We start from the raw sequence: 10856 nt of genomic DNA on the forward strand, positions 1-10856 counted from the left end.
GTAACTGACGCCCTTTTGGTGATTTAGCTGAAACAAGGGCCAGAAGTAAAACAGACCTTCTCAAATTCGGTAATATTTTTATTTGATGAATTTTAATTATAGAGAAATGATCTGATCTTCATAGCAAGAAGTCATATAAAATTTCCTCTGTATAAAGAATTTGCATTTTTTGAACTGAGAATTGAACGGGTAGGAAATAAGCAGGTACTTTAAATTAGATTACCAATAGGCAGAACAGAGATGTGGAAACTTCATGCCAAAGTAAAAACACAGCAACTGCTTTCTTTAGTTTAGTTTTTGTGTCTTACTGTTTTTATGAGGTAGAGTGTATGTGCTCACCAGAAAGAGACAGAAGAGGGAGAGAGTGAAAGTATGCCCCAGGGAGGATGGCCATGCCACAGTTCACAATTCTTTCCCTTCCATTCTCTTCTTGGGACTTCTGGGAAAACATGCATGCGCATGCACCTGGTGCTTTTTCAAGCTGCCGGGTCTGGGACTCAAACCACAGAGTCAGCCGTGTGGGATCCAAAGCCTTAACCTCCACGCCATTTGTTGGCCCAGCAACTGCTATTTTACTGCTCCATGCTGGGTGACTGAGTATAACACAATCATCTTTGGCAACTAACTTCTCTAGCTCAGCTGTCCCCTTCATTGTATATCCCACAAGCAAGATGCATCTTTGATATATAAAAATTAAACTTAGAACTTCAAATTAAATTTTTTCCAAGAAAAAGAAAACATGTCCAGTTTAAAAGTTTCTATTTAGAAGTCCTAATACTACCAACTGATATTTTGACCAAACTTTATTTTTCATGTTTATTTGTTGGACCAGTGTGAGAGGCTGTGCACCAGCGAATATCGCTGGTTTCTCAGAAAGCAAACAATTACACAATGCCAAAGGCCATGATTGACTCCCCTTCAAAAACCTCACCTTCAGAACCATTCTCTGATTGGCTACTTCCCATAAAGGCCACAATTGGTTCCCTTCAAAAAACCTGACCTTCGAAACCATACTCTGATTGGCCACTTCCCATAGCAAATCGGTGAGCTGAGAATCCCTCAGATTTGCATAATCCAGCACCTCATGCTTGATCCACAGAAGCAACTAATCATAACCCACCTTTTACAATCCTTCATTCAACCAATCACGGCCCACCAGCATGTACATAACCATGATGCCTGGCCCACAGTAGCCAGATGACCAGGAATACGACACAGACGACCAGGAAGACAACGACGACCCTGGAGAGCCTGAAGAGCTGAAACACCACACAGTCTCCAGAGGACCCTGAAGAGTTGTAACACTACATCGTCTCCGGACGACCCTGAAGAGCTGTGACACTGCATCGTCTCCATGCTGCTCACAATAGACGACGCAACCCTGAAGAGTTGTAACACTGTGTCGTCTCCGTGCTGTACCTTGCTGCCCACAATAAACAGACGACACTGAAGACACTGTCGTCTCCGTGCTGTAACACTACACCGCTTGTCCCAGCTCTCACTCCTTCACTCAGGAAACCTGTTCGACTGTACCCCTGGGTCAGGACAGACCAGCACTGTAGCCTAGTAGTTGAAGAAACCAGATCACACATTGCCATCTGCAGTTTGAATTCCAGCCCTGGTGGCTTGAAAAACAAACTTGACACAGGTGCATGAATGCCCAAAATCCCAACGGGAGGGAGAAATGCAGAGGGGATTGAAGCATTGAAGCATAATCACACCCCATAGGCTCTGTTTCTCTCTGGTGAGCACTCATGCCCTCTGGAAACTAAAACACACACACTCACACACACACACACACACACACACACACACACACACACACACAAAACAAACAAACAAAAAACAATGTGTTGATTTATTTCTTCTGAGAGAGGAGACAGACAGGCAATCTCAACAGGGACATGAGAACATCCCAATCCACCCCCACTCAGATGGCCAGGTCACAGGTGTGTGCACATGCATGTCTGGCATGCTCAAAGAGTCCTGGACAAGAGCCCTGGACAGTTACCATGTGGGTCCAGTTGTGTTACCATGGGACCACCATTTGGTCCCTAGATCAATTTTTCTTTTGTTCTTTTTTCCCCCACATTTTTGCCAGAAAGTGCATGCAATCACCAGAGAAATGGAATGCAATTCCCCAGGGGTTGGCCATGCAGAAATCTCTTCTCCTCCATTCTACCTTCAGGATTTTGGCACACATACACACATGCCTGGAGTTACTTTCAAGCCTCTGGGTCCAGGACTCACACCACACGGTCAGCCATGTGGAATCCAGCACCTAACCACCATGCCCCTCATGGCTCTTGGACCAACTTCTAAAAGATTAAATTACACCAATTACAAATTGGATTGAGGCAAGTAAGTTAGCAGCTTCTTATGCTTAATTTTGTACTATTGTTAAATACAGTGTTAATTAGTTAAAATATAAAATATTCTTCAGTGACTAAACTTCTGCATGTTTATTGTTTATACTGTCATAATCTATATGCACCACTTAAGAATTCTTTATTTGATAAAGAGGATAGAAATACTTTCCTGTAAAGACTGATGAAATGAATTATATTGACATTTATCCCTCCAGAAACAGATGATTGCAAAGTCACGTGTAGAGATATTTATCAAGTTAAAAATATCACATTTGTAACTGTGTTTTACATTGTTCAATTTGCAAGATTTTCCTAAACAGTAGGCACAAAAAAATAAGCATACAGTAAGTGAATTTTCAATAGCTAAAGGTCATATCATACACTCAGTTGACTATCAACAATCTTTATGAAAAACTCAACATTTCCTGGGAACCAGCAGTTAGCATAATGGCTATGTCGCTGGATTCCCACGTAGTCGACCGTGGTTCACATCCCGGATCCAGTGGCTTAGAACTCACGCCAGGCGCATGTGCGTGCGTGCCCAAGATCCCAAGAGGGGAATGGAGGAGAAGGGACCATCTCCCCTGGGGAGTGATTTCTCGCTTTCTGTCTCTATGTCTCTCTCTCTCTGTCTGGCGAGCGCACACGCCCTATAGCAAAAACCTCTCTATGCACCACTTAAGAATTCTTTATTTGATAAAGAGGATAGAAATACTTTCCTGTAAAGACTGATGAAATGAATTATATTGACATTTATCCCTCCAGAAACAGATGATTGCAAAGTCACGTGTAGAGATATTTATCAAGTTAAAAATATCACATTTGTAACTGTGTTTTACATTGTTCAATTTGCAAGATTTTCCTAAACAGTAGGCACAAAAAAATAAGCATACAGTAAGTGAATTTTCAATAGCTAAAGGTCATATCATACACTCAGTTGACTATCAACAATCTTTATGAAAAACTCAACATTTCCTGGGAACCAGCAGTTAGCATAATGGCTATGTCGCTGGATTCCCACGTAGTCGACCGTGGTTCACATCCCGGATCCAGTGGCTTAGAACTCACGCCAGGCGCATGTGCGTGCGTGCCCAAGATCCCAAGAGGGGAATGGAGGAGAAGGGACCATCTCCCCTGGGGAGTGATTTCTCGCTTTCTGTCTCTATGTCTCTCTCTCTCTGTCTGGCGAGCGCACACGCCCTATAGCAAAAACCTCTCAAAAAAAAAAAATCAACATTTCCTGTAAGAATCAACACTGAGTTACTTCCCCCATTTCAACCCAAGCTTGAATATCTACACCACAAACACTCAGTTCTTTATAAACAAAACAAAATTATACTACACTTTCAGTAGTTTTCATAAGTAAAACAAGATTATGAAACCTTTATAGCCATACATTTAATATTTCCTTCTTCCTAATGCATGTCCATATTAGAAACCATGTGGGGAAACTAAACTATTCTAAGACTCATGTCATAATTCTATATCCTTACTATTATCACAATGCTATAACACATATGGTCATTATTCTGCATTACAGCATTCTGTATGCAAGTGGTATTTTCATCCTTGGCTATAGATGGGAACTAACAGAAGTGTCGGCCATTGTCCTAACTGAACACGACCAGATCATGTGATTTCAGGAACATCAACCTTCGCGTCCAGGTTGGGTTTTTTTAAATATATCTATATATTTAATTATTTCTTCATTTAATTTTATTTGTCATTATTACTTTTTAATTTGAGCAGAGAGAAAGAGAAAATGAGAAAGCAAGCTGTGGCTGGCCATGTGGGGAGTTCAGTGCCTAAACCACCACTCCACCTGCCGGCTCTCAGGTAAGGTTTCTTAAACTCTATTGACATCTTGGGCTGAGTAATTTTTTGTTGTGGGGGAGGGAAGCTGTCTTGCCTCATGGAATGTTGAGCAGCTTTCCTGAATTCTACCCACTAGATACCAGTAGCACCTCTCCCCAACTGTGACAACCCAAAATGTCTCCAGGCATTGCCAAATGTCCCCTGGGGGCAAAATAATACCTGTTGAGAACCACTGATCTGGAGGGAAAAAAGGAAAAGAAAGATTGCATAAGCCATCAAACAGATAATTGTGAATTTACACGGTTCTACATCTTATCTATAAACATTTCATTTCTCTGTGTAGTAAATGTGACTGATCTGTGCCTTTCTTATAGCTTACCTCTCTATTGAAGTTCTCTTGCTGGCTCCTAAATGTATTCCAATATTCCTATGCACACACTTTTCAGAGAAGACACTATCTCTATACCATAGCAATTCATTTTTTTAAAAAAGCTAGCAAATTACCTTCATCCCAAATGTCTCCCAATCATATTGAAATATAAGTAACATTATTTAAGTTAATAAAGTGCTATTCTGCCAAAGAGCTCAATCTAATCTTTAATACAATATTTCTGTGAGGTAGGCACAACTTTAGTGTTAGGTACTATTATTAAAGAAGATTAAGGATAAATTAAAGGATATACAACTGATCAACAGCAAAACAGACAAATAACTAGGGTGGCTTCCTCCCACTAGAGATTTTTGTTATTCAAAATAACCAAGAGCAGCAGATTATTTAATTTGCATTATGAGACATGAGCATTTTACCCCCATTTGGGTTTTATTGGGTTGTTAGAAAAGTTTGACATATTTTTCTATGCAAAATGCATCGGGACTTTTATGATGACCCAATATACTAAAATTTAGAAATGAAGACAAATTCTTTTTAATTCATAATAATATCACTTTGCTACCTTAACAATTCTATCTGACATTCTAATGTGTTTATAAATATAAAACATTGATAGGTCCAAATGTCACGAAGATACATAGATGCCTAAAGGAAAGTTGATAAGAAATGTAATATGGAATTATCATATTTTGCATTAAGAATACACTGTGTAATTCAAGATAAAAGTTATTCAAATAACCTGATTCTGATAACCAAAATTAAAGCATTCTATGCACATACATATTTGGACTTATTCAATAAATAATGAAAGTTCAAATCACACTTGTAAAGACAAGATTATATCTTCCTACTCATTAAAACATTGTAGAAAAAGTCACAAGATTTGATGTTTGCTTATAAATATAATGATTAAAAGTAACATTGATACATACAATATATGAATATACAGTTTATTTAAATGTTATATAAAACCTCTTTGCTTTAGATAAATGCTACCTCCTATTTTTTTTTTCTTTAATGTTGTCTTTTTTTATTTTTTTGGAGAGGTTTTTGCTATAGGGCGTATGTGCTCACCAGAAAGACAGAGAGTGACAGAGAGACAGAAAGTGAGAAATCATTCCCCCAGGGGAATAGCCACGCCACAATCCCTTCTCCTCTGTTCTCCTCTTAAAATCTTGGGCACGCACACACACACGCGCCCAGCGTGACTTTAAGCCACTGGATCTGGCCCTCAAACCGCGGTCAGCTGCATGGGAATCCAGCAACATAGCCATTACGCTAACTGCTGGTCCCTTTAATGTTGTCTTTAGCAATCTCTGCATGCACAGAGTGTGGTTAATTAAATAGTGTGGATCAGACAAGAAGCACAGAATTGTTTAATTATTTAATTATAAATATTTGAATATATCTAAATACTTCTCTTATCATTTTTGAAAACATTAAAAAGTTTTAAAAAAAAATTTTAAAGAGCATCTAATGTGTGCATTATAGAGAAAAAATAAGTTAGTGCTAAAATCCTCTCACCAAACTCTTAGGAACACAGTGAAATAAATGGCTAAGCAAGTTTGAGAACATGGCTTGAAATTTTAAAAACATGCCTATGCACACACTTTTCAGAGAAGACACTATCTCTATACCATAGCAATTCATTTTTTTAAAAAAGCTAGCAAATTACCTTCATCCCAAATGTCTCCCAATCATATTGAAATATAAGTAACATTATTTAAGTTAATAAAGTGCTATTCTGCCAAAGAGCTCAATCTAATCTTTAATACAATATTTCTGTGAGGTAGGCACAACTTTAGTGTTAGGTACTATTATTAAAGAAGATTAAGGATAAATTAAAGGATATACAACTGATCAACAGCAAAACAGACAAATAACTAGGGTGGCTTCCTCCCACTAGAGATTTTTGTTATTCAAAATAACCAAGAGCAGCAGATTATTTAATTTGCATTATGAGACATGAGCATTTTACCCCCATTTGGGTTTTATTGGGTTGTTAGAAAAGTTTGACATATTTTTCTATGCAAAATGCATCGGGACTTTTATGATGACCCAATATACTAAAATTTAGAAATGAAGACAAATTCTTTTTAATTCATAATAATATCACTTTGCTACCTTAACAATTCTATCTGACATTCTAATGTGTTTATAAATATAAAACATTGATAGGTCCAAATGTCACGAAGATACATAGATGCCTAAAGGAAAGTTGATAAGAAATGTAATATGGAATTATCATATTTTGCATTAAGAATACACTGTGTAATTCAAGATAAAAGTTATTCAAATAACCTGATTCTGATAACCAAAATTAAAGCATTCTATGCACATACATATTTGGACTTATTCAATAAATAATGAAAGTTCAAATCACACTTGTAAAGGCAAGATTATATCTTCCTACTCATTAAAACATTGTAGAAAAAGTCACAAGATTTGATGTTTGCTTATAAATATAATGATTAAAAGTAACATTGATACATACAATATATGAATATACAGTTTATTTAAATGTTATATAAAACCTCTTTGCTTTAGATAAATGCTACCTCCTATTTTTTTTTTCTTTAATGTTGTCTTTTTTTATTTTTTTGGAGAGGTTTTTGCTATAGGGCGTATGTGCTCACCAGAAAGACAGAGAGTGACAGAGAGACAGAAAGTGAGAAATCATTCCCCCAGGGGAATAGCCACGCCACAATCCCTTCTCCTCTGTTCTCCTCTTAAAATCTTGGGCACGCACACACACACGCGCCCAGCGTGACTTTAAGCCACTGGATCTGGCCCTCAAACCGCGGTCAGCTGCATGGGAATCCAGCAACATAGCCATTACGCTAACTGCTGGTCCCTTTAATGTTGTCTTTAGCAATCTCTGCATGCACAGAGTGTGGTTAATTAAATAGTGTGGATCAGACAAGAAGCACAGAATTGTTTAATTAATTAATTATAAATATTTGAATATATCTAAATACTTCTCTTATCATTTTTGAAAACATTAAAAAGTTTTAAAAAAAAATTTTAAAGAGCATCTAATGTGTGCATTATAGAGAAAAAATAAGTTAGTGCTAAAATCCTCTCACCAAACTCTTAGGAACACAGTGAAATAAATGGCTAAGCAAGTTTGAGAACATGGCTTGAAATTTTAAAAACATGAAAAAAAGCATATATTAAATCTGGACCATAAAAAAGCATTTGCCTATGTAATTTAGCTGTTTAACTAGATGGATATGTAAAAATTTCAAGATTTCTAAGCATATGTACCTTTAAATTGAATTGATAACAAGTCAGTTGATGCTCAAAATTTCAGCTTAATAACATCATTAAAATAATCATCAAACTCTGTGGCACATAATCATTTTTAATAAGATGATGCTCTTGGATCACCAAATCCATAAGTCCTATGTTAAGTATTAGTCAGTACCAGGCTCATAGGAGTTTAAAATTTATAGACTAGGACTTGGAGAGCCGGGATACCAGCAACATGATTCACGTTGCTCGGCTGAAGATATATCCAAACCAAAAGGCACAAAAACAGATGCATAGCACCAAGACCTTCAGCACTGGGCCATTGGGCCCATGTTTTTTTCCTAGCCAGGATACTTCTCGATTACAATCTTTCTGAGCTAAAATCAGTTCCAAGGTTAATATGTGCCCTGGCTGATATGAAGCAAAGATTTAAACAAATGAAAGAAGTATGCATTATCCAAAGTGTTAGCTATGTGCTAAGTTTTAATAGTTTATTCATCTAGTCCAGTAAGAAGACCATCCTGGTGCAACAATTAGAGCCGCAGCCTTGGCAATGCCTCCAAGGCAGCAGTTCCTCCTGTGCTTTGTTGAGTGCCAAAGGGCATGTGCACTCGCCAGAGATTGACAGAGACGAGGAGAAAGGCCTGTCACCTCATCACCCCTAAGAATAGAGCATGGGGTAAGAGGGTAAAAAACTCATTTCAATATTAGTTATGGTTTTGACAAACCCCAAAACATACTAGCACCAGAGGCATGAAAAATCTTTTCGATAATGCCCAAATTTAAGAATATGCCTTTGAATATCAAGGATCATGTGTATAAGGGTATATTAACCTTTCAGCATAACTGGAGTCTTTATTCTCCCAACTACAGCTTCATCGAATTAACAGAGAAGGAACTGCCGATGCTGACACTCTAAGCTATAGAGTTGTGTCAATCAGTTAGATGTCAATCAATGAGTATAGTATGGGAAGAAAGTCAGGACTTTGCTCTAGCAAAAATTTATGCCCCAAAACGCTCATGACGGGAAAAAAAAAAATCGAAACCTGATCCAATTGTCTTAGAAAACAAAACTGAGACACTATTTAAGATCCTCCAGTATCAGAACTGCTTCACAAACGAGTGCCGTTGATCTTGCCACTGTGGTCTGTGAGGTTCAATTCAATATGATTGAAGGCAGGATTATCAGTCCCACCATCTTCCACTGGATGTGACTTATAGCTTAAATTATTTTTCTCCTGAAAGAAAATGTGAACATGGTGATTAGAAAAAAATAAAAGGTATTCAGTCATAATCATTCCATTCTAATTATTAGTATTGTTTTTATGTCTCTAAATCTGCTCCATAATCTGCTGAGGGAGAGAGAGATACCACAACTACACTTCTCAGAGGATACATATATACAGCAGATATAGATCATGAAAGAGAATATGCCTTCTTTGTCACTATTAAAGGGAAAGACAGACATTATGGGACACAGTAAAAAATAAAAACTAAAAACAGAACTGTCATATGATCCAGCAATCTGATCCTAGGTAGACATCCAAAGGAAAGGATATCAGTTTGTCAGAAAGATGCACCCCATCTTTATTTCTGTTTATTGTAGTGCTGTTCGCAATGGCCAAGATACAGAATCAACCTAAGTGTCCACAAACAGATTAATAGAAGAGAATGTGATATATATATGACCTTTATATATTTGTTCTCCCAAGAGGAGAATGAGGAGAAGGGGTTACGGCATGGCTATACCCTCTGGGGGGTGACTGCTCACACTTGCCCTCTCACTGTCTCTCTGTCTCTCTCCAGTGAGCACATGTGCCCTATAGTAAAAACCTTTTAAAAAATGAAATCATGTCATTTGAAGTTAAATAGGTAAGCCTGGAGGACTATTAGGTTAACTGAAATTAGCCAGTCACAGAAAGAGAAAGGAGAAAATGACCTATGAGAAACAGAAAACCATCTCATAGAAATAAAGAGTTGAAAAATGACTACTAGAGACTGGAAAGGTTGGGAGGGATGGAGTTAGAGTGAAGTAGACTAATGAAAACAAAATTATAGATAGATAAAAGGATTAATTTCTGGTGTTATAGAACACAGTAGGATGAATATTATTAAATGGCAATTTACTGTATATCTCCAAGTAAGGAAAACAGAAGCTTTTCAATGTTCCTAACATAAAGTCATGACAAATGCATGAGGTGATGGATATACTAATTACCCTGATTTGATCACTACGTACTGCATTCTTGAACTGCAAAATCATGTCATACTCCGCAAGTATGTACGATTATTAGATATTAATAAAAAATCATAGTTTATACCATCTGTGTGGATATGTTTTTTAAAAAGGTTTTATTGCTTGCATAATTATATTTTATTGAAAATATTTTATTTTTAACAAGGGTACATTCATCTAAGTCACAGATAAAGGCAACTTAAAGGACTTGGCAAATAATTTAATCACAAAGTTCATTCTGCAGATAATGAATTTTAAGTAAAGTAAGACATCAGGATGTCTACACCAAACTAAGAAAAAGAAAAAAGAGACTGAGGACTCACTAACATTCTATCCCGGTGATTAAAGCCCCATCCTAATTAAAGGTAAATGAAAGCCAACTTACTTTCTTAAAAATGTCAAAATTGGATAAAAAGTCCTCTTTGGTTAGTAAAAATCTGGGTTCTATATTTTGTTTTCTTCCTCCTGAAAAAAACACACACACACATGATTTACATTGCTAGAAAGGCATGTGCGACTACATAGTGACATGGCAATATAAGATGTCTAATTTACACACACACAACTCCAGGCAATCCTAAAACACAAAGACAAAGAAAAACTTTCAAAAAGTGCTGGAAACTTAGTCCACCCCTTCCTTTCCTTCAGTCAGTCAGATCTTACAAGTCTCTCTCTATGAGAAATGTGAGGGAGACCAGCAGTTAGCATAATGGCTATGTCGCTGGGCTCCCATAGAGTCGACTGTGGTTCGCGTCCCAGACCCAGTGGCTTAAAACTCACGCCGGGCACGGGT

At 37.3% G+C, this 10856-nt stretch overlaps 1 protein-coding gene across 1 annotated transcript in view; it reads right to left on the bottom strand.

Moving 5' to 3' along the window:
* Positions 1-7868: 7868 nt before the first annotated feature.
* SLC5A8 (solute carrier family 5 member 8) overlaps positions 7869-10856 on the bottom strand; it is a 50265-nt gene continuing 47277 nt past the window's right edge. The window contains exons 14-15 of the mRNA XM_006141386.3: positions 10449-10528; positions 7869-9065 (exon numbers count right to left, since the gene is read on the bottom strand). Of these exons, the coding sequence (XP_006141448.1) occupies positions 8940-9065; positions 10449-10528 (206 nt within the window). The 3' untranslated portion in view covers positions 7869-8939. The remainder of the gene's footprint in view (positions 9066-10448; positions 10529-10856) is intronic.

This window comes from Tupaia chinensis, unplaced genomic scaffold (assembly GCF_000334495.1).
Source record: "Tupaia chinensis unplaced genomic scaffold, TupChi_1.0 Scaffold000054_1, whole genome shotgun sequence".
NCBI classification, from domain to species: domain Eukaryota; kingdom Metazoa; phylum Chordata; class Mammalia; order Scandentia; family Tupaiidae; genus Tupaia; species Tupaia belangeri.